At 42.7% G+C, this 25,400-nt stretch overlaps 1 protein-coding gene across 2 annotated transcripts in view; it reads left to right on the top strand.

Moving 5' to 3' along the window:
* WLS (Wnt ligand secretion mediator) overlaps positions 1–25,400 on the top strand; it is a 107,030-nt gene that overhangs the window by 56,018 nt on the left and 25,612 nt on the right. For both annotated transcript variants that reach the window (XM_007460113.1, XM_007460112.1), the window contains 7 exons: positions 10,055–10,179; positions 15,280–15,441; positions 17,160–17,296; positions 20,253–20,421; positions 22,548–22,645; positions 22,998–23,061; positions 24,962–25,105. In XM_007460113.1, the coding sequence (XP_007460175.1) occupies positions 10,055–10,179; positions 15,280–15,441; positions 17,160–17,296; positions 20,253–20,421; positions 22,548–22,645; positions 22,998–23,061; positions 24,962–25,105 (899 nt within the window). The remainder of the gene's footprint in view (positions 1–10,054; positions 10,180–15,279; positions 15,442–17,159; positions 17,297–20,252; positions 20,422–22,547; positions 22,646–22,997; positions 23,062–24,961; positions 25,106–25,400) is intronic.

Below are 25,400 nucleotides of genomic sequence, written 5' to 3'. Positions count from 1 at the left end.
GAAAGAGATACAGGTAAATAGTCAGGTAGCTGAACTGCAGTAGGATACGTGTTACAGTGCTGGACACACAGGGTACTGTGCAAGCAAGAGGAGGGGCACTTCATCTGTTTTAGTGGGCGAGGGAAGGTGGGAATGAATTTGTAGAATTCTAGAGGATGAGCAGGAGTTATTCTGGCATGAGTGGGAATGCCAAGCACTATCTGCAGAGTACTGTCTGCAGCCCAGAGGCAAAGAAGCTCTTTTGTAATTCATCCCCTCAAAGGGGACACCTATTAAAAACCTGGTATGCAAGCAGGGACCCCAAGTGCAGTAAGTGTAGGTAACCTTGAGTAGCAGACTTAAAAAAGCAGTCAGCATTTACTGAGTGCTTACTGTATGCCAGGGCTGTGCTGAGTGATTAGCACATTTAGTCCTCACAACCATAGGAGATGGGCATGCTGTTCTCCCCCTTTTATAGAGAGAGAAGTTCAGTGGCTTGCCTACTGTTGCACACCTTGCCTACTTGGCCACCAAGTGGCCAAGGTGGGCCGTGATTCCAGGCTACCTCTCTCCAGAGCCTGAACTCTTACCCATCTTCCAGGCTGGAGGCAGGATGGCGGGCTAAGGTGACTAGTCTGGGTGGCGGGGGCAGGAATAGGGAAGGGTTTGCGAGATGAGACCCTGGGATGCTAACCAAGAGTCAGATCTTAGTCTCTTATGCCATTTAAGGAGTTTCAACATTAGACTGAGGGTAATGTAAAGACATTGAAAGTATCTCAGAAATCATCTATCTGGCTACAGTGTGAAACACAGGCATGGGGCATGCGTTTGTGTCATCTAGACCTGAGATGATGGTGGCCTTGAACACGGGGAGTGGTGGTGAGGAGAGAGACGGGGATAAGTCTGCAAGACTTGATGAGCTGAGAGAATTGACCAGATTTGGTGGTTTGGCTTTCTTTTCTGAACCACAGAAATAAAGCCATCCAGTGGGTAGTGAGTGTGCAGATTTGAAACTTAGGAGGGGAATCTGAACTTGAGAGGTTGCTGGTGTCCCAAGAGCAGATGAGACCCCTCAGGGCAAGTGAGCTGAGTTGGAAGGGGAAAGAGCTATTCTACAACCCAGTGAACACCACGATGTATTTTTTCTATATTCTGTGGTCCTGCAGATTCATTTGTTTTACAAAACATTTGATGCCCCAGCTACTTTTCCAAATGTATAGCCTTTAAACAGTCCAGTAGGGTGCAATAAGCGTGAGGGGATGTTTTCTAACTGCAAAGGGCCTGATGTGTGGAACATTCCCCTATGCCCTAGTCATGTTTCATAGACAGCTTACTTCAATTAGGAGATACTGCTTCAGAATATAGCAAAGGGTCATTCTGATGATGCTTAGAAAAATGTCTTCCTACATGTGGAAAATATTTCTCCACAACGCAAATGCTTGACGTGATAGGGGAAAAAATGAGAGAGGTGGTGTGAACTAAACTGTTAGGCTGGTTTGCGAAATAATTGTACTCATTCATTTTATAACTGCTTACACCCAGGCCTCTAGGGCATCTTAAGAAAACAGCTGAGACCAAATTTATAATTAGCTGAGTCCATTTTTGCCAGACCTAACCGTGGATATTGGACAGGGTTGGTTTTGTTATTTCCTTAATTGAAAACGTCAAGAAAATACAAGCCAGGTCAGGGAGTTTTTGATCAGGGTAGGAATGCTGGCATAAATAACCCCAGATTATATGTCTGCAGGAGGCTGGTCTGCACGGTCTCCTTCTGAGGTTACCCAAACAAACCTGGTGACTGGCAGCTCCCCCATGTAACGTGGGAATGCATGTGAGCATTTTGAAATCTCTTTAATTTTTTCCCAGAACAAGGGCCCAGGGAAATCAAGGTTTCTTAGGGAACTGAAAAGCTTTTGGCAACCATAAAATAATTCTTTAATAACTCTTAATGTAACTTGTCCTCCCCCTTTTCCCCTTTATTTCCAGTTAATTGATCAATAATATAACATAACCATCCTAGGACTGGATGGAAAAGGAGTGAGTATTTTTAAGTAGCTATATGCCAAGTGGTCCTGTCAACAGCCTTGAGAAGTAGGTCCCACTATTTCTATATTGCAGAGGTGGAAACTAAGACGTTTCAGGTCTCTTAGCTAGGAAGACATAAAGATTAAACTGAAAAGCAGATCTGTTTGGCCGCCAAGCTCTTTGTACTATCCTGGCTGGCAAATACCTGTTTCTAAAAGTGTAAGTAAGAAGCATTTTGATTACTTTCTTTTTCCTCAAGGAAAGCTCATCTTCCATCACTTTAGCCCCTCCTCCCAGGGGCCATTCTTACCTTAAGCAGCTGCCCTAGGTTTCTTGAGGTGCTCACGCTGTTTTCCTAGCTATTTGTCCCCCCACCATTTTTGGCTTATGCTAAGGACTTGCTCACCTCTCTGGCCTTCCACCTGTCTTCAGAAAACTGATTGGCAAACACTTTTCTCATGAAGGGCAGGGCGTTTTGTTTTTTTTGTTTTTCGGTACGCGGGCCTCTCACTGTTGTGGCCGTTGCGGAACACAGGCTCTGGACGCGCAAGCTCAGTGGCCATGGCTCACGGGCCCAGCTGCTCCGCGGCATGTGGGATCTTCCCGGGGCACGAACCCGCGTCCCCTGCCTCGGCAGGCGGACTCCCAACCACTGTGCCACCAGGGAAGCCCTGGGCAGGGCGTTTTAACTCATACAGAGATAAATGCTTCTTAAGGATATGATTCGTCTATACTTCCCAATATGGAAAGGCACAGATTTTTCTGCTTGTAATGATACTCTGCAATCTGGGTCTGCTCCTCCGGAACCCTGGAGTGCAGGTTCCTCACATCAGAGCACTGCTCCCATAACAGGATGGAAATACCGAGTGTGCCTTTCCACACCTCCCTTCCCAGTATTGAGAATGGATTTTCCCTGAAACCAAAATGTGTCTCCAAAGCCATTTGAGAAACGTGAGCCTCCGACAACCCACAGGATAGCAAAGCTGCTGGTCTCGTTTAGGTGTGGAAAACCATGCATTTCAAATCTATAAATGCCCTATGCTGATATACTTCACAACTTTACCCCATGGAACTGTTATAACCAGCGTCCTTGTTTTATAGGGAATGTTCTCCAGGTGCCAGAGGTAGCCTTGGCCTTCCTGCCATTCTCCCAGGGAGTTCAAATTGGATGCTTTACTTTCATTATCTCTGTGGGGAGGGGAGGGGTGTCATGAGACCAGTGTTTTATTACATGCAACATAGTCATTAAAGCTGAACTTTGTTTCCGAGTCCATTGGAGACAGAAGAGAAAGTGATTCTGGTGGCTGACTTCAGAGCTTTGCTGTATTTCTCTGCCCAGTGTTTTCCTTTTTCTGAGTTTTGTGTTCCAGGTTTGGATACGGGTTCATAGTGGGAGGTTCCGTGTCCCTGAAACCCGGTAATTATTTTGAATTAAAGTAAGTATAAGATTGACTTTCACTTCCCTAATAAAATGATAAAAACAATAGCTAACCCTTCATGCTTTCTGCACTATTCTAAGGATTTTTCATGTAGTAACTGATTTAATGATCACAGAATCCTAGGAGGCAAGTCCTATTCCAACAGGGTAAGGAACCTGAATGTTCATGGCAGGGTGGGTAGGGGAGATCACAGAGTCCAGCCAGGGAAGGCTCAAGAGCCACTTGAACTGGCCATTCTCCCTGTGGTTTCTGTAAGAACTATACGCCATGAAACTCTAGAAGCTTGAGTGTCTGATGTTTCTAGAGGTAAAGCTTTCCGCGTCTTGGCTTCTCTGCCTCACAAACAGGAATGATAACACCTGCCCCCAGATGGCAAAGGAAGCAAGGAGGTGATGTGTGAGGATTAGGCGGAGTATGTGGTAAAGTTCATGAACCAAAATAGAAAGCTTTAGAAAGAACTTTGCCTAATGCTGAAATGGAAAGAAAAGAACGGTGGTGTGGGGGGAGTAGGAAAGTGTCCCCCCAAAGAATGACACAGCTTGCCTGATGTCTTATTAGCTGATCTGCGCAGAGCTTTTGTTTCCTTTTCTTTTTAGCAAATTGGTTATCGACATATAAAGATTGAGAGATGTTGTATAACCATCTGCATTTCTGGCTTCTCTTGAAAGAAGCAGCAGGTCTGGTTGGAAGACCTGTGCTGCCTTACGATGATGGCTGGAGCTGAAAGCAGCTGCCCCCAGTCCACAGGGCTCACTCCTGTCCCTGACTACACACCTGGTTAGGGCCAGATCCACAACATGAGCACAGGTGTCCCCAGGCTTCCAACTCCATGCTGGGGTGGGGGTGGGGGGCTGTCGCATCACACTCCTCCAGTCAGTTTTCTGAAGCAGTGCTGTGTTTCTCTCCTGTAGAAAGTTGTGTTTGGTCAGAGTTGAGTGGTCTTTGCACACAGTGTGTTTGATTCAACTGTTAAGTTCCTTTTGAATTCTGTTTCTACCAACGAAGGTAACAGAGGGTGGTGGGGTCTGGGGTGATCCGGACTGAGGTTTAAGGCCCAGCTCTGCAATTACTAGCCATGTACTCTTGGACAATTTATATAACTAACCTCTTCTTTATAGGATGGGTGTGAGGACCGAAGGGGACAGTGTACACGCGGAGACTTGCTTTTATTAAAGACCTACCTATTCATATTTTGTGACTAGTTTGAGGGGCTTCTTTCATCACAAGTTACCCAGTTTTCTTTAAGCCATACAAATAAGATGGTTGTCTTTTAAGACAGTTTCAAAATACTTCTCTTTCTCATGTTACCAACAATAATACAACTTCAGGCAAGTCACTTCATATCTGAGGACCTCGGTTTACTCACTAATCAAAAGGAAATATCCATGCCCACTTTATAAGTTGTTTCATGAGGTCACTTAAATGAAAGCACGGAAGTCACGAGGGCCTAACACAGAGTAATTGTACACAAAAATAGTGTTTAAAATTTTTTTTTTTTGCGGTACGCGGGCCTCTCACTGTTGTGGCCTCTCCCGTTGCGGAGCACAGGCTCCGGACACGCAGGCTCAGCGGCCATGGCTCACGGGCCTAGCTGCTCCGCGGCATGTGGGATCTTCCTGGACCGGGGCACAAACCCGTGTTCCCTGCATAGGCAGGCGGACTCTCAACCACTGCGCCACCAGGGAAGCCCCTTTTGTTTGTTTTTAACAGCATATTTTAAGACAGTCTGGTGATTCCCAACAGGTGGCAATAACTTTTAAAGCTGGAGCAGGCCAGGAGGCCAGTCTGTCTGGCCGTTTCTCTCCCTGAGGCACCTGCTCTGTACCAGGCCCACTCCTAACATTTGTGGGGCACAAGGTAAGAGTACCTATGAAGGCATGGCTGGAAGTCTGGATGTGAATTTAAGATTCTTTGATGCCTTGGAATTCTTTGCCAAAAATGTGATGGACCAGGGAGTGTGGGCTTCTAGATGTCTTTTCTTCCCACCCCTGGCTCCATCCCATACAAAGAGTGTGTTTCTGTGTGGACACCCCACCCTCCAAGCTCAATCTCTGTCTGTATCCTCCTCCAAACAGCAGCCCTTTGAGCACTCCTGAGCCCAAGGGTGCACAAGTAGTTGTGTAGTTCCCTCTGGGAGGCCAGATCTGGGGAAGAGGTCCCCCCCCACCAGTCCCACGATGCGGAAGTAGGCTCAGAGCTGTCTGGGTACGTATTCTGGGGTCCTGAGTTCCTGGACTATGTTCTAAAAATTGCGGAAGGGGTTAGGCTCTTGATGGACATGTCCCCTTCACTTCAGGGTCTTCTCATCTGGAGAGGAAGAGAACAGCTGGAAAAGGGCCAGACCGAGCGGGACCCTTTAAAAGTGTGGCGACCAGATTCAGGGCCCCTCCTGCTGTGCTGTGTCTAAGGCTGGTGCTGCTCTGAACCCTGGTCCTCCAAGGAGTGCAATATGAGAATTGATAACTTCCTTTATACCTTTCAGATTTATACTGTTGAGTTCTGTGGTTCTGGAAGTGCCGTTTCGACAGAGTTGAAAGTCCCAATTCCTAATCACAATGTTAGAAATGAAAAGGAGGTACCCTGGTGCCTAATATTCAACTCACAGATGGGAGCTCTGCTCAGTTCTTTCTTTGGACCACTGAGGCTGCCAAGTGACAAACAGTTGTAGCCATTCTGGTTCCTAACCAAGAGGATATACAAACTCTGAGCATTGCTTCTGCCAAGCCAGGCATCCCACAGTTTCTTATACAGACTCTTATTATCCATTCTCAGCCCTGGGTCTCTGCACAGCCTGGTGTTGTCAAGTCCAGAGTCTCCTGGACTATGTGGAGATGGGAAGATGGATGAGAACTGGGGTTCCAGCGATTCTGTGTACAGACTTTGACCCCACTACCCTGTTGTCAGCATCTTGCCTCTTCTGTCTTATGCAACACCTAGTGCTTTCCAGTTCTGAGTGGCTGGGGGGTCTATTGGACATGTTGGCTCACTTTTCCAAAATATCCCTTCTGTGGAGTTTCGGCTGTGCCCATCTCTGTGGCTGTCAGGAAGTCCTACTCCATCTGTTTTTCATCTTCGAAAAAATTGTCGCAGTCTATCGTTTGCTTATGTCACTACCATTTTTTTTTTCCCCTTGTGATTTAATATCCTTTTGTTCTTTTACTGTTTTTTTGTTTGTTGTTTTGTTTTTTTTGTGGAGTTCAGGAGTGAGAGGAGGAAAACATAAGTAGCCAGTTCACCATGTTTTACTGAGATTTATTATCTTTAGTTATTTTTTCATTGAAGTATAGTTAATTTACAGTATTATATTAGTTTCAGATATACAGCATAGAGATTCAGGTTTTGTTTTTTTTTTTACAGATTATACTCTATTAACAGTTATTATAAAATAATGGCTATAATCCCCTATGCTATACAATACACCCTTGTTGTTTTTTTTATTTTTTACATAGCAGTTTGTATCTCTTAATCTCATACCCCTTACATGCCACTCACCCCTTCCCTCTCCCTGCAGGTAACCACTAGTTTGTTTTCTATATCTGTTTCTATTTTGCTATATACATTCATTTGTATTACTTTTTAGATTCCACATATAAGTGATATCATATAGTATTTGTCTTTCTCTGACATAAACAAAGCATAATATTCTCTAGGTCCATTCACATAGCTGCAAATGGCAGAAACTCATTCTTTTTTATGGCTGAGTAATATTCCATTGTGTGTGCTTATGTGTGTATGTGTGTATTTATATATGTATATTTATATATATATATATTTATGCCACATCTTCTTTATCCATTTGTCTGTTGGTGGATACTTGGATTGCTTCCATATCTTGGCTACTGAAAATAGTGCTGCTATGAATATTAGGGTGCATGTATCTTTTTGAATTAGTGTTTTCATTTTTTCTGGATATATACTCAGGAGTGAAATTGCTGGATAGTATGGTAGTTCTATTTTTAGTTTTCTGAGGAACTTCCATACGGTTTTCTGTAGTGGCTGCACCAATTTACATTCCCACCAACAGTGTACAGGGTTCTTTTTTCTCTACATCCTCACCAACACTTGTTTTTTGTAGACTTTTTGATGGTAGCCATTCTGATGGGTGCAAGGTAATATCTCATTGTGCTTTGACTTGCATTTCTCTAATATTAGAAATGTTGAGCATCTTTTCATGTGCCTGTTGGCTATCTGTATATCTTCTTTGGAAAAATGTCTATTCAAGTCTTCTGCCCCCCTTTTTTTTTTTACGGTACGCAGGCCTTTCACTTTTGTGGCCTCTCCCGTTGCGGAGCACAGGCTCTGGACGCGCAGGCTTAGTGGCCATGGCTCACAGGCCCAGCCGCTCCGCGGCATGTGGGATCTTCCCAGACCGGGGCATGAACCCACGTCCCCTGCATCAGCAGGCGGACTCTCAACCACTGTACCATCAGGGAAGCCCTTCTGCCCATTTTTTGACTGGATTGTTTGTTTTTTTGATATTGAGTTGTATGAGCTGTTTGTATATTTTGGATATTAATCCCTTGTCAGTTGCATCATTTGCATATATTTTCTCCCATTCTGTAGGCTGTCTTTTTGTTTTATCATTGCTTTCCTTTGCATGCAAAAACCTTTAAGTTTAATTAGGTCCTATCTGTTTATTTTTGCTTTTATTTCTTTTGCTTTAGGGGACAAATCCAAAAAAATATTGCTGTGATTTATGTCAAAGAGTGTTCCGCCTATGTTATCTTCTTTATGGTATCACGTTCTACATTTAGGTCTTTAATCAATTTTGAGTTTATTTTTGTATATGGTGTGAGGAAATGTTGTAATCTCATTCTTTTACATGTAGCTGTCCCGTTTCCCCAGCACTACTTATTAAAGTGACTATCTTTTCTCCATTGTATATTCTTGCTTCCTTTTTCATAGATTAATTGACCACAGGTGTTCACGTTTATTTCTGGGCTCACTATTCTGTTCCATTGATCTATGTGTCTGTTTTTGTGCCAGTACCATGCTGTTTTGATTACTGTAGCTTTGTAGTATAGTCTGAAATCTGGGCAGGTGACACCTCCAGCTTTATTCTTTTTTTCTCAAGATTGCTTTGGCAATTCTGGGTCTTTTGTGGTTCCATATAAATTTTAGGCTTATTTGTTTTAGTTCTGTGAAAAAGGTCATAGGTATTTTCATAGGGACTGCATTAAATCTGTAGATAGCTCTGGGTAGCATGGCCATTTTAACAATATTAATTATTCCGATACAAGAGCATGGGAGATCTTTCCACTTCTTTGTATCATCTTCAGTTTCCTTCATCAGTATTTTATAGTTTGCAGAGTATAGGTCTTTTATCTTCTTGGTTAAGTTTATTCCTAGGTATTTTATTCTTTTTGATGTGATTTTAAATGGGATTTTTTTTTTTTTACTTTCTTTTTCTGATAGTTCATTATTAATGACTGAGCGTTTAAATGATACTAATAAAAGAGCGGGTGCTGATGTTCATGAAGGTTTGTTCTATATCAGAATGGCCTCAAATTCCTTCTTTCCTGCATTATTTCCTTCTCTTCCTAGATTTCCTCAGAGAACCAGGGATTCACTGCACTGTCAAATTGTCTACAAGCCACACTGGGTCAGTGGAAAGAACAGCCCTAATTTTCCAGACAGCAGTTATTCTTATGTTTCCCTTGTGACCTGATATTCAGGTTCCAGAGCCTAGAACTGAGCCCAGTCTCATAACCCCAACCAAGGTCATTTTGGAAATGTAGTCTGTGCTTTTTTTCCTCCATTAAGACTCCTCTGTTCTTGAACTTGCTCAACAGAGTATAAAACAGACAAAATGGGTAGAAGCAGTTTTTATTACTCTAATCTCCTTAATGAGTTCTATGGTGAGTTAAACCCATTCATGGTCCTTATTGATATGGAAGTGTATGTGAACGTTCCTTTGCACAATTATGAACTTATTATTATATTCCTGTCTGTGCATAAGTCTTTAATTTGGAAAAACCCTTTACCTCTTATATTAACTTTGTCCATACTCTGAAGAAGGGGTTTTGAGAAGCAGCAAAGCTTATATTTGAGAGCTTCTTGGGGGTAATTTTAAAAAGGATGCTTTCAGACTAGACTGTGTCCTGAAGAAAGCACCCAAAGTACTTAAATCATGTCTCTGAGGGGTGGCTGAAAAAGTTGGTCATTTTTATCAGAGAGGAGAGGAAGCACAGGCAGATGAGTTGCAGGTTTCAAGTGCCTAAGGAACTTTTGTGGAAAAAGGATCTCATCTGGTGTGGGACTCCTACAGGCAGACCTAGGACCAGTGATGCAAGTTAAGGAGGATGAATGCTGACCGTGAGTTGGAATCTGACCATTTGAACTGCTTCAGAGAGAGTGGAGAACTTTAAGTGGATGCTCTGACTCCTTGGCAGAGCAGTTAGTCATGGGAGGGGACCCAACGTCCAGCTTAGACAGTCATCCTATGACTTTTAAGTCCTCAGGTTTGGAGAGTCAGGTTTGGCATTTGATAGGAACTGATACGTCTCTTTTGTCTTATTGGTTTCCATGGTAGAGCCTATAAGAATTTTTAAACTGTTTCCAAAGTATCTTCCCAGAAGCTGTTTCTGAATTGTGCATCCTTTCTCTTGCAGGAGAAAATGCAGAAGTTTCCATGGACGTTTCCCTGGCTTACCGAGATGATATGTTTGCTGAGTGGACTGAAATGGCCCATGAGAGAGTGCCCCGGAAACTCAAATGTACCTTCACCTCCCCCAAGGTAGGGTACCTTGAAGTCTCAGTTGATGGGATTTTTTATTTGGTTTCCAGGTATGTGGGAACATTTGCTCAGACACATTTCTTGTTCCTAAGCATGCATGACCCACAAAGGTTAGTAGTCACCGTCCTTTGTCCTAGAAGAGGGCAATGTAGATATTTCATGTCCCTGCAAAGGAGGAAAGAACAGAAGAAGGAATGTCTGTTTGAAGTGATTTAGTTGTTTCTCTGAAATACCTCCATAAAAATAAATTCTTGGTTCTTTGGATATTAACAAAAAGTGTTTGAAGATCATTGCTAAGTTAATTTTAGGTGTACAAATCTGTTCATATTGGTCCAATGCATGTGTCTGCTTCTCTGTTTCATCGGCATCTCTGTTGCCAAAGTCAGTGTGCAGGTGTGAAGACTAACAATCCCAGGGAACAAACACCACGGACAAAAAGAGGAGCTGAGGGAGAAATCTAGTTTCCTTTGAGACCTCTCAGTTCTCTTACATACTTTTAGGACTCTCCCTTCTTTGGCTTTTCGAGGAAGACTCATTTAACCACCAAGGGGAGGAAAGCCACTATTCTTCATTGAGAGTAGGGAGACACTTTCTCTTGGACAAAGGCCTTAGATTCTCCAGGAATTAAAATAAAGGCATGGACTCAGTGACCCTCAGAGGATAATGGGATTTGTCTGTATAAGGACCAAATCAGAATTAGTGAGGGGCCCTTTTCCAGTGCTACATGCTGCCCTCACACATGCCTCCCTCCCCAAGATTCTGTCCTCCTTCCCACTCACCACCCCCTTCCCCCCTTGAAAGTCTCTGTGAAGTTGAAATGGAGCCATAGTTACTGTTACTCATGGCTACTCACATTCCTCAAGAGTGTTGACAAGGAGTACCACCTGCTAGGTGATCTCTGATGTCCCTTCACAGGCATAAATAGTCTTGTTTTCTTTGCATGAAATGCACAAGAGGCCAAACTGCACTGAAGCACATTCCTGATTATGTCATTTGTCACTTGATATCTTCAGGTCAGTTGCTCCTGAAGGATTTGGGCTACTTTATAGTACTCGCTCTGTTGACTGATTTAGTTCCTCTCTTCTCCTAACATTGACCTTTCCTAACTTCACTTTTGCCTATAACTGGAAAATTGGGGCTCCCTGTGGAATGGTAAGAATGGCAGGTTGAAGCCTCTGAGGACCATGCCCCTGCCCTGTCCGTCCTGCCCCGAAGAGGAGTAAGATGGGGCCGGGCAGGTTCCTGAACATTAGTTAAAGGCCTGGATTTGGAGCAAAACATACTTGGCTTCACTTCCAGGCTGTTTCACTTACTGACTGCATGACCTCAGGCAAGCTTGCTTCATCTGTCCAAGCTTCAGTTTTTCCTTTGCAAAATGGGATAATAATACCTGCCCTGGGAATTTTTTAAGGACGAGATGAGATAATGAACCTTATCACTTAAAATCAAGTCTGGGACATGTTTCACCAGTCGGGCCAACAGGACAAAAGGTATAAATTAAAGCTCTCATGGGCAAATCATGCACCCTACACATAAGCATCTTTTGGGGCACCTGGTGTTTGTTAATTCTTCCTCCCCAGGTTCCCTATACAAGAGCTATGGAAAGTGTGGTCTAAGGACTAACACTGTCAGCATCACCTGGTAGCTTATAAGAAATGCAGATTCCCAGGGCACACCCCAAACCTATGAATCAAAATCTCAGCATGTAGGACCAAGGAATCTGTGTTTTAACAGGATTTCAATTCCTTCTCTTAAGCTTGATAAAGTTTGAAAGTCACTTCAGTAGACTCTTTGCTGAATGGTCAAATATAAGGTCCCCCCCCACCCAAAAGCCATCTGGAATTGTTTTGGGTAGGCCTTTAGGGGCAATCTATAGGTAAAAATGAATGGTCAAGAGAAATTGGAGGTAGCAGGAGAGAGATATGTAATATTTCTAGACCTTTGTATGCAATGGAGGAAATTAATTAAAAGTTGACCTCATCATTCAGAGGTAAGACTGGTTGGCTGTGTAAGCTAAAGGATATAAAGCTTTTGGATATGGAATTTCAACCTCAGAAAAGGGAAAAGTCATTTCTCACCTTACGTATACACTTAGAGGGCACTGAGAAGCAGAGTCAGGGGGAGGCCGTTAAGAAGACTGCAACTGCTTCTTAATGACAGTTGCTTAATTATCTTTAGGATGTGTTGATCCCTTTCAAGAAAGATGTTAAACCTTGCAAAGTGTGAAGGAAATGAATCATCAAATCTATGCTTTTAGATTGCAGTGAAATTTAGACTTGAGTTTGAAGATTAAATGAGAAATTGCTTTAAAGCTTTTTAGTCCCTGGCGGATTGTGAAGTTAAAAAAAAAAAGTCAAGTTGCCACCTGCTGTAATTTGTCCTAATTAGCCAGGCTTATGCTGGATTTGGGGGAGGGCGGAGGGTCGTGGGGGGAAGGAAAAGGAGGGAGGAAGAGAGAGAAGGAAATCTTTCTTCCTAAATGCCCTAAATACTGGCAGAGGCAGAACCTCAGTGAGTAAGGAAAAGTCCCCAGCAGGATACAGTGAATTTGTCTCTGAGACAGGTAGGCCAGGCCAGGATCCCAGGACCCTGTGTGTCTCTCTCATTTGCTGGACTTAGGTAAATTTATCTCATGTGATGGTGTTACCCTCTCTGTAGGGACAGGGAAGTGGAGGACACGTAGAGACCCATGACGGGGCATTAGAAGGAGCCCCAGAGATCATATAATTAAACCTTCTTGCTTTACTTAGGAAGAAAGTGAGGCCAAATGAGGTGGATGACCTTCCCCAGGGACCCAGCAAGGGGTGAGGTCAGGACGAGAATTTCAGCCTCCTGGCCTGAAGTTCAGTGCCCTCCTTATCAATGCCTGCCTTCAGGCATGTCTGAGGCAAAACAGCATTCCTTTCTTCCTGCTGCACTCACGAGTCCTCCTCTGCATCAGAGCTGGAGGCTGGACTTGGGAGACCCATGTCCTCAACCCAATTCTGCCATGACTTTTGGACCTTGGGTGAGCCCCATAATCAAGCCAGTGGCATTAGACTAAATAAGTTTTGTTTCCTTCAAACTCTCAGTTTCTATAAATAAGACCCTGACTGGAAACACATCAGAAAACTCACCTCTTGCTGTTACCATAGCAGGTAATCAGCCTCCTGAGTGCAGCTCCATCTGAGGCTGAATTAGAGCCTGTACTGTATTTTCAGTAGTTCTGCAGAGTCCTAATAATAGCCTTGATTTGTAAGTATAAGAGAAAGGAGCAGAGGGGAGAGGAAGACAGATCTATACAGGAAAACTCATTCAACCTGAAGCTGGGGTTTGGAAAAGAAGGATCCTTTCTACAGAAGAATTTTTAAAATCTTACATGCCATGTCTAATCAACTGGTAGTTCTGATAAGAGCCCCTTAGACCTTAGAGGATGAAAAATTATCATGATTGATTAGTGATGTCTGCCATGAATGGGAAAGGGAAAAATGGAAGTACATAAGCAAAATATTTGCCTGCTCTACCTCTACTTATGTCATGTGTGTCTTCCATTCCTGTACAAAGGTCTGTTTATTGCACTCTAAGCTCTGACTGTCCAGTAAAGAGCCCTCCCCCACCATCCCCTGCCCCAAGATCACAGAAGAAACAGATTCCTTGGTATCTTCCTTCTGATTTCTTCACTGGACTTTTTACTCTGAAGATTTACAAAAAATTTTGGAGGCCCTGAGAATTCAGGCTTAGGAACACCAAATCAGTCCCCCATCACTTCATCAGGAGGTAACAAGCAAACATTGAAGCTGGCATACGAACCCAGCAGTGAAGACAAGACACTCATTTGCTTTATCAGGGAAGAGTCCTGGGTTGCTGAAGCTACTGCCTATACGTGTCCATACTTACCCGCTTCCCCCACCCCTCAGCTGGGACACATAGCCATGTGTCCTGCGAAGGTAGAGCAGAATTTAGTTTTCAAAAGCAAGTTGTACTACTTGCCAATCTCCCACTTCCATGTGCTGGCTGGTACCTCTTAACTTGCTTGGCAGGAAGTCCAAGAGGCTTTTCTAGAAACTGGGCTAAATTTTTGTTTATTTAATTTCTGCTCCCTCTGCCATCTTGTCTCTTGGGCAGTTAGAAAGCTTTAGAGGCAGAGAATTGCGAGTGGTCATGTCTAGCAAGCTAATCTCATTGTTTCCTTTCATTCCCCTATGTCTTCCCCAAGTTCCAAGGGCTCCTTGGGTAGCTTGGTTTTTTTTTTTTTTTTTTTTTTTTGGTCAAATCAATAAAAAGTAGATATTTTCAGCTTCTTGTAGCTTCTCCTGCAGGCCAAAACCATGTAAATAAGTAGTCATCATCCAAGAAAGTGATGAACATTAGCAAAGGCTTCCTCCTGAACATTTGAGTTGACTGTTCCACAGAGCCTTAGAGGTCTCTGATGGTACGCTGCAAATAAAATTGTAGCCCTGGTAGGCCAGGTTAGTCTGACGTGAGGCTCTAATGAGGACTGAAGAGCTGAGAAAGGTATTGAAATAGAAGAAATTTCTGCTTGTTACCTAAAATTTCTGGTTCTTTCTCAAATGTGGCTGGGTTTTATTTTTATCTTTTTATAAATTTCTTTCTTTCTTTTTGGTTGTGTTGGGTCTTCGTTGCTGTGCGTGGGCTTTCTCCAGTTGCAGCGAGTGGGGGCTACTCTTCATTGTGGTGCGCGTGCTTCTCACTGCGGTGGCTTTTCTTGTTGCAGAGTATGTGCTGTAGGCACACGAGCTTCAGTAGTTGTGGCTTTCCGGTTCAGTAGTTGTGGCTCTCCGGTTCAGTAGTTGTGGCTCATGGGCTTAGGTGCTCTGTAGCATGTGGGATCTTCCTGGACCAGGGCTTGAACCCATGTCCCCTGCATTGGCAGGCGGATTCTTAACCACTGTACCACCAGGGAAGTCCCTGGGTTTTATTTTGTGGGAGGGGGCAGCTTGTAGATGCCATGCCTCCAGTGTACCCTATTATCTGTACCTCTGAGGTATACCTTTAAGCATTAGCTTTTTAGAATTGGTGATATGAGGCAAAGGCAAGACAATTCAGACATAGTCTATTGGAAATAGTGACCATGCCTCAAACCCTCCACTCTTCTTCCAGACCGCAGAACATGAGGGCCGTTACTATGAATGTGACGTCCTTCCTTTCATGGAAATTGGGTCTGTGGCTCATAAGTATTACCTTCTAAACATCCGGCTGCCTGTGAATGAGAAGAAGAAAATCAACGTTGGGATTGGAGAGATTAAGGATATCCGGCTGGTGGTAAGTGAATCTGATTGTTCTAGGCAGCCTGTCGCATCAGAGCACTGGCTAAGAACACTGGTTGTGAGCATGTGTATTGGGAAGACGCTCCATCTCACTCTTGAATTCTCCAGGTGTTAACTATTTCATTAAGAAGTAAGAAGAATAACAAACCCATGGAAATGGAAAGTAATGCAATTATTGTGTCCATTTAAGATTTTATGATGATGGTCATGATTATATAGTGAATAACACCAAGATAAAAGTAATTTTTTTTTACATGTTTCACCTTGCAAACACAAATGTTAAAGGGAGCAGTCGTGATTTAGGTTCTTTCCATTTTATCTCTTTAGTAGGGGAAAAAAAAATGTGCAGCATGACTTTTTATATCTAATTTAGGTTTTTTACATCTAAAAAACAAATACATATTTACTCTAGAAAATTAGAAGCACAAATAAGCACAGAGCAGAACATAAACGTTACCTGTAACATCCTGCCATCTAGAGAAATAACCACTTTGAGGTTATGCTGTATCTCCTCAATTTTTTTCTCTGTGTATATGCGTATATAATCCTTCCCTTACCAAAAAAAGGCCATCATACTCAACTGACTCTTTCGTTCCTTGCTTTTAAAAATTAATTGTATGTATCTTTCCTTGGAAGAAATTTTAAGAATATTTAAAATGTCTTAATTTGGGATTATTCTACGTGAAACCCAGAATTTCAGTGTTTCTGTATCTTCATTAGCAAATACTAAAAGCACTTTGATACAGTGGTTTTCAAGAGTTTCTTCACTGTGAAATACGGTGGCTGGTGCTTACATATATACCAACTTTCATGAGCATACTATGTCAGTAGGCACCCACAAAATCTTTTTCATTTCTTGAAGAGAGAATGTGTTTATATGCAACTCCTGGGGCAATGACATCCATTCCACCCCTTTCTCTCCACTAAAGGAAGGATATTGTAACACAAGTAAGGTATAATGAAATTTTATGGTAATAACCTGAAAGCCACTCTAACAAATTAAAAAAAAAAAGTTGTTATCATTAACAATACTGTATTAATAGAAACAAATCACATTACAACTGTATTCCAACTGTTGGCACAATGTAGGCACTCAATATTTGTCTAATGAGTGTATTAACTAGACGCCCACATATTACTGAATGCCCACATATTATTAAAAACGTGATGGAAAATATTTGTGTTGAGATCTGGGATTGATTCACCAATGAATGGCAAGGGTATGTGTAAAGTTACATATGTATTCAAGATGTTGATAATATAATACATTTCTCTGAGTTCATAAAGAGTTTGTGACCAAAAAAAATTTATGGTATATTGTGAATACAGTATAAATATACTTTGTAGTACTGCTTAGCATTCCACAGTACAGATTTACCATAACACGTTTTACCAATGCCAACATTTTGGGCATCTAAGATAGCTCCAATTTTTCAATGAAAACCTTATAGACAAATCTTTGATCATGTTCTTAATCATTCCCTTAGGATAGAGTGAGTCTGTCTTTATGCCTTTTGATTTATATTTCTACAGTGTCTGAGGAGGGGCCCAGGGGGGTAGGATGAGGACAGTACATGCTATGAATGTTAGTGCTCTTGATCTTGAAAGTTCAGCCAAAAAGATCTCCATTTACCTCTCCCCAGAATGCATCTGCTGTTAGAAAATAACACTAAGATATATTGACCTTCAAAATTATGATTGGTCTCTATCTAGGGAATTCACCAAAATGGAGGCTTCACCAAGGTGTGGTTTGCCATGAAGACCTTCCTTACACCCAGCATCTTCATCATTATGGTGTGGTATTGGAGAAGGATCACCATGATGTCTCGACCCCCAGTGCTTCTGGAAAAGTAAGAGCTGATTTTGGAGCACCCTTAAGGAACGCTGGCATCCTGTGATTTGCCCGCCATGGACCTGGTTTTGCTGGGGGCCTAGTTCAAGTGGTCAGTGTGTTATCAATACCTGGGCTGGTGATTTGACCGAAAATCAGCCTGGACTCCTTTTTCTCCTTCAGCTTTCGTGTGCAAATTATTATTAAATCCTAGGGGTTCTACTGCTCTCATATTTCCAGCTCTCTGTTGTTATCTTTGCTCTTCATTCCCATGCTCGCCATCAGATACTTCTCTCTATTACAGTGGACGAACTGCCTTGCTGCTAACTGATCCCAACCCCTCTCACTGCCAGACGGATGATGTTTCTGTAGACATAGCCCCTTTCTCTCCCAGATTATTGAGTTTTTCCTTTCTGTTGGATTATTCCCATTAATACACAGACACACTCTGCCTTCTCCCATTCTTAGTCAAAACTCTTTGTACTTCCCCCTGAAGCCACCACACCAATTTTCTGCTCCTTTTTATAGCAAAACTCCTCAAAAATCTTGTCTATATATCTTCTCCTCCTGCTTTTTCTTGAGCTCCTTCAACCCCTTATTAAAATTGCTCAACAGAATCACCAATGACCTCCACATTCCAAATCCAATGCTCATTTCCCGGTCCTCGCTTTTCTTGACTTGTCATTAGCATTTGGCATAACCGATCACTCCCTTGTTCTTCATAGAGCCTCCTCCACATTCTCATTGTTATTTTCCTTTGCTGACCACTCAGTCTCCATGGCTGTTTCCAACGATTTTTCCGACCTCTTCAACTTTGGAACCAGGGCTCGGTCTTCGGACATCTTCTTTTTCTTAGCTATGCTGCTTTCCCTGGGTGATCTCATCTAGTCTTGTGGTCTTAAAAAATCATCTGCACTCTGATGACTCTTCATTTACATGGTCAACCTCAGCTTCTCCCAAATCTAGACCCAAATATTCTACCTGTTTACTTAACATCTTCACTTACACAGAAATGTAACACATACGAAGAACACTTGTTTTCCTCTCACTTCAAACTTGCTCCTCTTCGGGGCCTCCTGGTCTTAGGAATTGGCAACTCTATCCTTTCAGCTGCTCAGAAGCTGCTGAGCAGACATGTAGGAGGCATCCTTTACTTCTCTTTTTTCACACACCTCTTCCAACACACCAGGAAATCTCACCATTTCCATTCCTACCACCCTAATCTAACTCACCATGATTTCTTATTTCTCACCTGGATTATAGGAAATAGCCTCTTATTTGCTATAAGATGCTCCTCTTGTTTCCATCATTTTCCATCCTGAAACCTATTCATACAGCAGCCAGACTGTTCCCTTTTAAGTAGAAATTGGATGATGTCACTGCTGTGCTCAAAGCTCTCTATTGGCTTTTCATTTCCTTTGCTCTGGCCTATAAACCCTCGATGATCCCGGCTCTTCACCACCTCTAAATTTTATCTCCTGTTCTCTCTACCACCTACCATCCACCTTGATGGTTCTCAGACATGCCCAGCATGCACCCACCTTAGAGCCTTTGCACTTGCTATTCTCTTCGTCTGAAGTGCTCTTTCCCAGGTATCATTGTGGCTCAGCGCCTCATTTCCTTCAGGACCTGATATAATTTCTGTCTTAAAGGCTTTTTCCCATCTACCTTATTTAAATTGCACCCGATCTCTCTCCATTCTCCTACCTTGCTTTATTATACTTCTTCATAATACTCATTCTCTATTTATTTATTATCATTCCTCCCATACCTCTCCACTCACCTCATCTGAATACAAGCATCACTAGAGCAGAATTCTTGCCTACTTTGTTTACTACTATATCCCCAGCATTTAGAATAGTGACTGGAGCATAGTAGGAGCTCAATAAATATAAATTTGTTGAATGAATGAATGGAATGATGTCACTCCATTGCTTAACCTTCTTATTGGATCCTCAGTCCTTTCAAGATAATTTTCAAATTCTCTAATGAGGTGTGCAAGTTTCTTTACCAGCTCAGCCTTTTTTATTTCTCTGGTATCATGTCCTGTCATTTCCTGATATGTGCCACATACAGAACCCCAAATGCTTCAGGCTGTTCCAGACTCCCGTGCCTCCCTCCAGGCTCTTCCCCCTGCTTGGAATGCCCTTCCACCTCCCTAATCTTGACTCACAACTCAGTTCAATTTCTGTCTCTATCAAAGTGAGAAGTCCTGGTAGCAGCCTGTGCACACTTCTGTCACATTACTTATCACACTTTGTCTGGCTCAGCCACTGAATATACCTCCTTGAAGGAAAGAACTGGTGCTATTCATTTAGGTATGTATGTCCCTAACAAAATGCCTGGTACATGATTTGTGCTTAATAAACATATCATGGGTATGAATGAAAGTGTGAATAAGTCAGTAACAAAATGAATGATATTTTGATAGAGAAGTGGAAATAATAGGAGAAAAGCAAAATAAAAATGAAACAAGCAGCTAAAATAATTTGTATTTCATATTGTTTGGAGTCATGTATTATTGAAACAAATATGCTTGTATACTTTATAGTTGCTGAGGATATCATAATAATGAATGTTCTTAATGATCAGGTTAATGATAACCTGAATAGGTAAGAGCAGATAATTATATTCAGTGAGGTCTGTTTAAGAAGGCAAGGGAGGGTGAAAACACTATAGGAAGCTCTTGATCTGAGGTGGCACCAAGATAAAGTTCAGAGCATTCACGAGGTTAGGTTCAGTTACTGTGTAGAAAGATTAATGTAACACTCCTTCATTCTGCAGTGGTGCCAGTGAAAGAAGACATTTAGCATCTCCGTGTAAAGACTCATTATGAGAGCAAAGAAACTGATCATATGGCTTCAGTCCCAATATGTAACATCTCAGTTCCCAAAACTGGGTTTTGATTTTTAAATCAAAAATGTTTTGCCTCCCAGATGAATAAAGTAGTTTTCCTGATATTGTCTCCCCATCAGAGTCATCTTTGCCCTTGGGATTTCCATGACTTTTATCAATATCCCAGTGGAATGGTTTTCCATTGGGTTTGACTGGACCTGGATGCTATTGTTTGGCGATATTCGACAGGGCATCTTCTATGCAATGCTTCTCTCCTTCTGGATCATCTTCTGTGGTGAGCACATGATGGTAAGAGCGCCCTGGGGAAGAGGCAGTGGGTGAGGCAGAATAAACTAGTGGTTACAGGAGTAGTGAGCTCAGGAGCCCTGGAGTTAGACTCGTGGTTCAGGTTCCTGCATTACCACTTATAAACTAGCTGGCAAGTGACTTGACCACTCTGAATCTCAGGTTCCTCAACTATAAAATGGGTTTTAAAGGCTAATGTATAGGGTTTTGGTGAGGTTTAAATGAGATAACATAGATAAGTATTTAGCAGAAAGTAAACGCACAAACATTAATGATTATCACTCTTTCTTGTCCTTTGGCTTCAGCTCTGCTTGTCCCTAGGACCAAGGTAACCACCAGAGAATGTGGGCCGGGCTCCTTCCAGCTGGCAATTTGTCCAGGTGGCCTAGTAACCCCTATTACCCTGAAATACTGACCTCCCTGGTCTCAGTTTGCACAGACACCAAATCATATTTCAAGAGGGATTGAAGACACCATGGATAAAAATAAGAATGGTGCAGTCATCACGTTGTGGCTAGGAGGATAGGCCAGCTGGAGCTTGGTCCTTGTGTCAGGCACATGGGCCTCATAGTAGAGCGGACTGTTTTTAAATTCCATTATGGTTTGATCATTGCCTCTGAAGCCTCGCAGCCCTTCCACAAGAGCAGTGAGCAGAGAGAGAGGCTTTTCCTTACAGCTGGGGTGGGCATGAGGGGTCCTTCCGCCCTCGGCAGCAGGGATGGGCATTGAGGGGACTCAGGTGCAGCAGCAGGACAGCCAGTCTGGGTGGATTGCCTAGCCTGGATGCTACGACATGTCTTTTACCTTTCCCTGTTTTCTCACTTTACGTTCCTTCATTTTCTTCTCTTAACATCTTTGTATGTCTAGCAAGAGGAATCATTTCTTCTTTTTAATGAAGATAGACTTTATTTCTATTTTCCTAACCATAAGAGACCTCTTACACTTGACGTATTTTAATGCATTTGAGCCTTTATTTTGTCCTCTGGGAACTACCCCACCTGAAAAAACACAAGTGATAAGTCACATAGGAATTTAATTCTGAATGAGTTATTTTGTGGATCACAGAACTTCCACTATCTAAGGTATGTAGGGGAGCAAAATTTGCCACTCAAAACCAAAATACCTCTTTGACCTGTGAATTATTTCTAGCTGAAACAATCAAGGTTCAAAAGACTCAGAAAGAAACTTGGACCTTCCCCCTAACAGCCTAAAAGAATTTCAGTAGAGGCCCCGTTCCCTGAATAGAGCTATCACCAGAGACATCTGCAAGAATATGGGCTGGGTGTGGTGGGGAAAACTCTAGGCAGGGCCTCAAAAATCAAGTTTACTCCATCTCATTGCGTCTGCAGGGCTCAGCAAACATTTATTTACCAAACATTTGCTTTTCCATCTCCATGTGAATTGCCTTCCTTCCCTTTGAAGTCCCAAACCACTACCCCCAACAGCCTCTTTTGTCTCTAGCTGAAGACGGTATTTAAGAGGTGAGGGTCAGCGGTCTGGTGGTTAGGTCAAGGTCTTTATAAAAGCTAAGCAAAGTGTGGATCTATTTTTTAGATAATTTATGGAAGATGTCAAGAAAGAGATGATAAGGCTCTATGATGTAATTTTTTTAAAAAAACAAAAAGCTATGTACAACTTAGAGAAATGTTTTCCATTTGTGAACACTATGTTTCTTATCTGTATCATGAAGGAATTATGGAATGGGTGCATTTTTCTCTAAGTAAATTTTCCACCCATTTATCGCTATCAAAAAAAAAAGGGAGGTGAGGGTTTTGGCCATTTTGGCAAGTTACTCAGTTTTCCTGGGACTATCCCATGTTGTTAAACTTTTGTTTGATTTTCACCTTGTTAATCTGTCTCATGTCAGACCAGCCAGAAGAACCTAGAAGGGTAGAGGAAAATATCTTCCTCCCTGACAGGTACAAGGCCTTTCTTTGTGTTCCCTCTTGTAGCATCCTGTTCTTATGAGAACAGGATGAGAGCCCTTATGGATGGGCTTGTATGCTGGTCTAGCGCGATGCTTGATACACAACAGGTGGTCAGCAAGGATTGTTGGATGACTGAGTCACCTATAGAATTGCTTTGCTCTCCCACATCTTTATGTCATTTTTCAACTTGGTTTTCCTCAGGATCAGCATGAACGGAATCACATAGCAGGGTATTGGAAGCAAGTCGGACCAATTGCTGTTGGCTCTTTCTGCCTCTTCATATTTGACATGTGTGAGAGGTGAGCAGGGGGATCGTGGGACTCTGGGCTGAAATGCATGTTACCAGGTCCACTCCCAGCTCTTCTGAAAAGGGGAGGGGGTGGTCGGGAGCCTGTAGGATGAAAGCACTGGACATGGTCACATCCTCAGATAAGCACTGGGATTAAATCAGAGACAGAGCTCTTTATAGATACAAAATATTTGAGCTGATTGTATTCTTCAAACTCCGTTTCTCTTTTAAGTCCTCCGTGACTTAGTCTAAATACAGTCTCTGCCCCTCTGGCTGAAAAGCTGAGAGTGTGTAAGGAGGAAAGTTCCCCTTTGCCTCTGTATTAATTGTTTCTTGCCTTTCCGTCTCGTTTCTCTTTGTAGAGGGGTACAACTCACGAATCCCTTCTACAGTATCTGGACTACAGATGTTGGAACAGAGCTGGCTGTATCCTTTCTTGATGGGCTCAGGGTTTTATTTCGTCCCATAGCCGCCTGGTCCCCAAGATCATTTTCTGAGTCCCGCTGATGCTCTCCATATGTGCTCAGCCAGGGCTTTGATCTTCAGACCAATGATAACAGCACAGTTAAGGCAAATAATGAGGAGAATTAATGCTTGCTTTCAAGCCTGGGTGACAGCAGGCCAAATGAGGAGGTAGCAGCACATCCCCACGGCAGAAGAATCAGAGTAGCTGGTCTTACTGCTGCCTGTCTAAATGATCTATTATACACTTGTTTACTGCAGACTGAAGCATGACTAGCTGTTCCCTGGAGCCACGGAGGTTCATCTCTGGGCCCCTGTGGGAGAGCCTGTTTCTGAAGTCGTCTGTGTGCAAGGCTTCTTACAGTGACTTTGGTGTGCTGGCATCCCATGCTGCTGCCATTCATTTCCAAGACCAAGTGGAGATAAGGCTAAGGGGATTAGTTCCAGAGGAGTCGCCCAGGCTTCTGGTTGGTTGGCATAAAGTGTCTGAGTCATCTTTATGAAGCAGAAGCGACAGTCTTAGCTTATCCCTTTTAGGATGCTGGATTTAAATATTTTATCTTTCTCAACAATATGTTAAGTGCTTCAGGAGAAAAAGACTGTCCTCTGGAGAGGGGGCTTGAGTTGTATTCTTTCTTGATAGATAATATCTTGTCATGTGCTGGTGAATATGCTTTGTTTGGCCGTGATCAATAGTATCATTGCTTTAAAGATGAGAGAGTTGAGCTCCCCCTTTCTGCTCCGCACCCCCTCAAATGTGAGCTGCACAGCACCAAGAATATTTATAATGTCGAGTCTGCCTCAACCCTTTCATTCTATAGACGTGATAGAGGTCTAAGGAGGCAAATAAATTGTCAAGTCTTGCAGCAAACAATTCTTTTCATCTAAGGGTACCATTGATTTTAGGAAAGAAAGAGAAACTGTATTAAATATATTATTTAATGAAATATAAATGCTGAGTTCACACTTGTTAAAATTTTTTAAAATATGCAACTTGGCATGGAGTTGTAGCAGAAAAAAGTTGGAGTCTGGTTACCTGCCTCCCAAGCCAGCTCACTCTACCCCAAACTTGGGTGGTTCTCAGATTAAACTTTGAAGATCGGCCTCAGAGTATATTGCTCCCACCCTCAGCTCCCACTTTGGCCATGCGTTCTTCTGCTCCGCGTTCCATTTGACAAGACTTTTCTCGTGGTGAGAGAAGATTGCGACAGAACTTCATCCCTGGTTTTACTTGAAGACCTGCAGTCTCAGGCCCAGTATCCCCTGTAGCAGCAGCTGCTGCTATTGCACCCAACCCCACTCCATCCCTTCCAGATTCCAGGGTATCTCAATCTCCTTATAAAAATCCAGGGACTAGCCCAATGGTTCCCAAACGTGGTTGTACTTGGTTTCCCAGCCCTTGGAAAATCTGATGCTGTAGATCTGCAGTGAGACCTAGGCACCTGTATTTTAACTCTTGTGGTGATTTTAATGCAACTTTCCACTTGATCAATATTTTACAACCAATATCCAATATGTTAGTGCTTTTCAAATTTACTGTGCATATGACACTCCTTGGGACCTTGTTAAAAGGCAGATTCTGATTCAGTAGGTCTAGGGTTGACCCTAGAGTCTTCATTACTAAAAGCAAGGCTCCATTCCTCTTCTTACTCAGCTTAGAAAGCAATTTGGAACATTCCGCACTGGTACTTTTGCGTCAGAAAACCTCTCTATTGTTGATACTAGAATGCCAGGTTTTAAGATTTTTGTCTTCCCGAGAATTGCCTAAATATTTGGAGACAAACAGTATCGCCCACAGAGATGGGGAGAGAAGTACTGAGTCCTCAGCGATGATCTGGCCATTTCCTTGACTGGACGCCATCAGATGGCCTTCATCATTGTGGCTGGCATCTGCCTCTGCCTCTACTTCCTGTTTCTGTGCTTCATGGTCTTTCAGGTGTTTCGGAACATCAGCGGGAAGCAGTCCAGCCTGTCAGCCATGAGCAAAGTCCGGCGGCTGCACTATGAGGTGAGCATATCTCTGGGCTCATTCAGGAACTGCTTGTACACACACACACACACACACACACACACACACACACACACACACACACCCCACTACACCTGGAGATGTAGGGGAGATGGAAGCTTTTATTTTATTTTAAATACACAGTGAGAGATTCTCATGTAATGTAGAACCTCTAAGCAAAATAAGAGGCTAAATCCGACTCTGAGAGGCATCTAGCTTTCTGGCTTATCTAGATCTTGGAGTTTTCTGTGGTATAAATGTCTTTCTATCCCTAATAAGGAGTAAACTTGTTCAG

Source organism: Lipotes vexillifer, unplaced genomic scaffold, assembly GCF_000442215.2.
Source record: "Lipotes vexillifer unplaced genomic scaffold, Lipotes_vexillifer_v1.1 scaffold134, whole genome shotgun sequence".
NCBI classification, from domain to species: Eukaryota; Metazoa; Chordata; class Mammalia; order Artiodactyla; family Lipotidae; genus Lipotes; species Lipotes vexillifer.
This window is presented reverse-complemented; position numbering and strand designations above follow the sequence as displayed.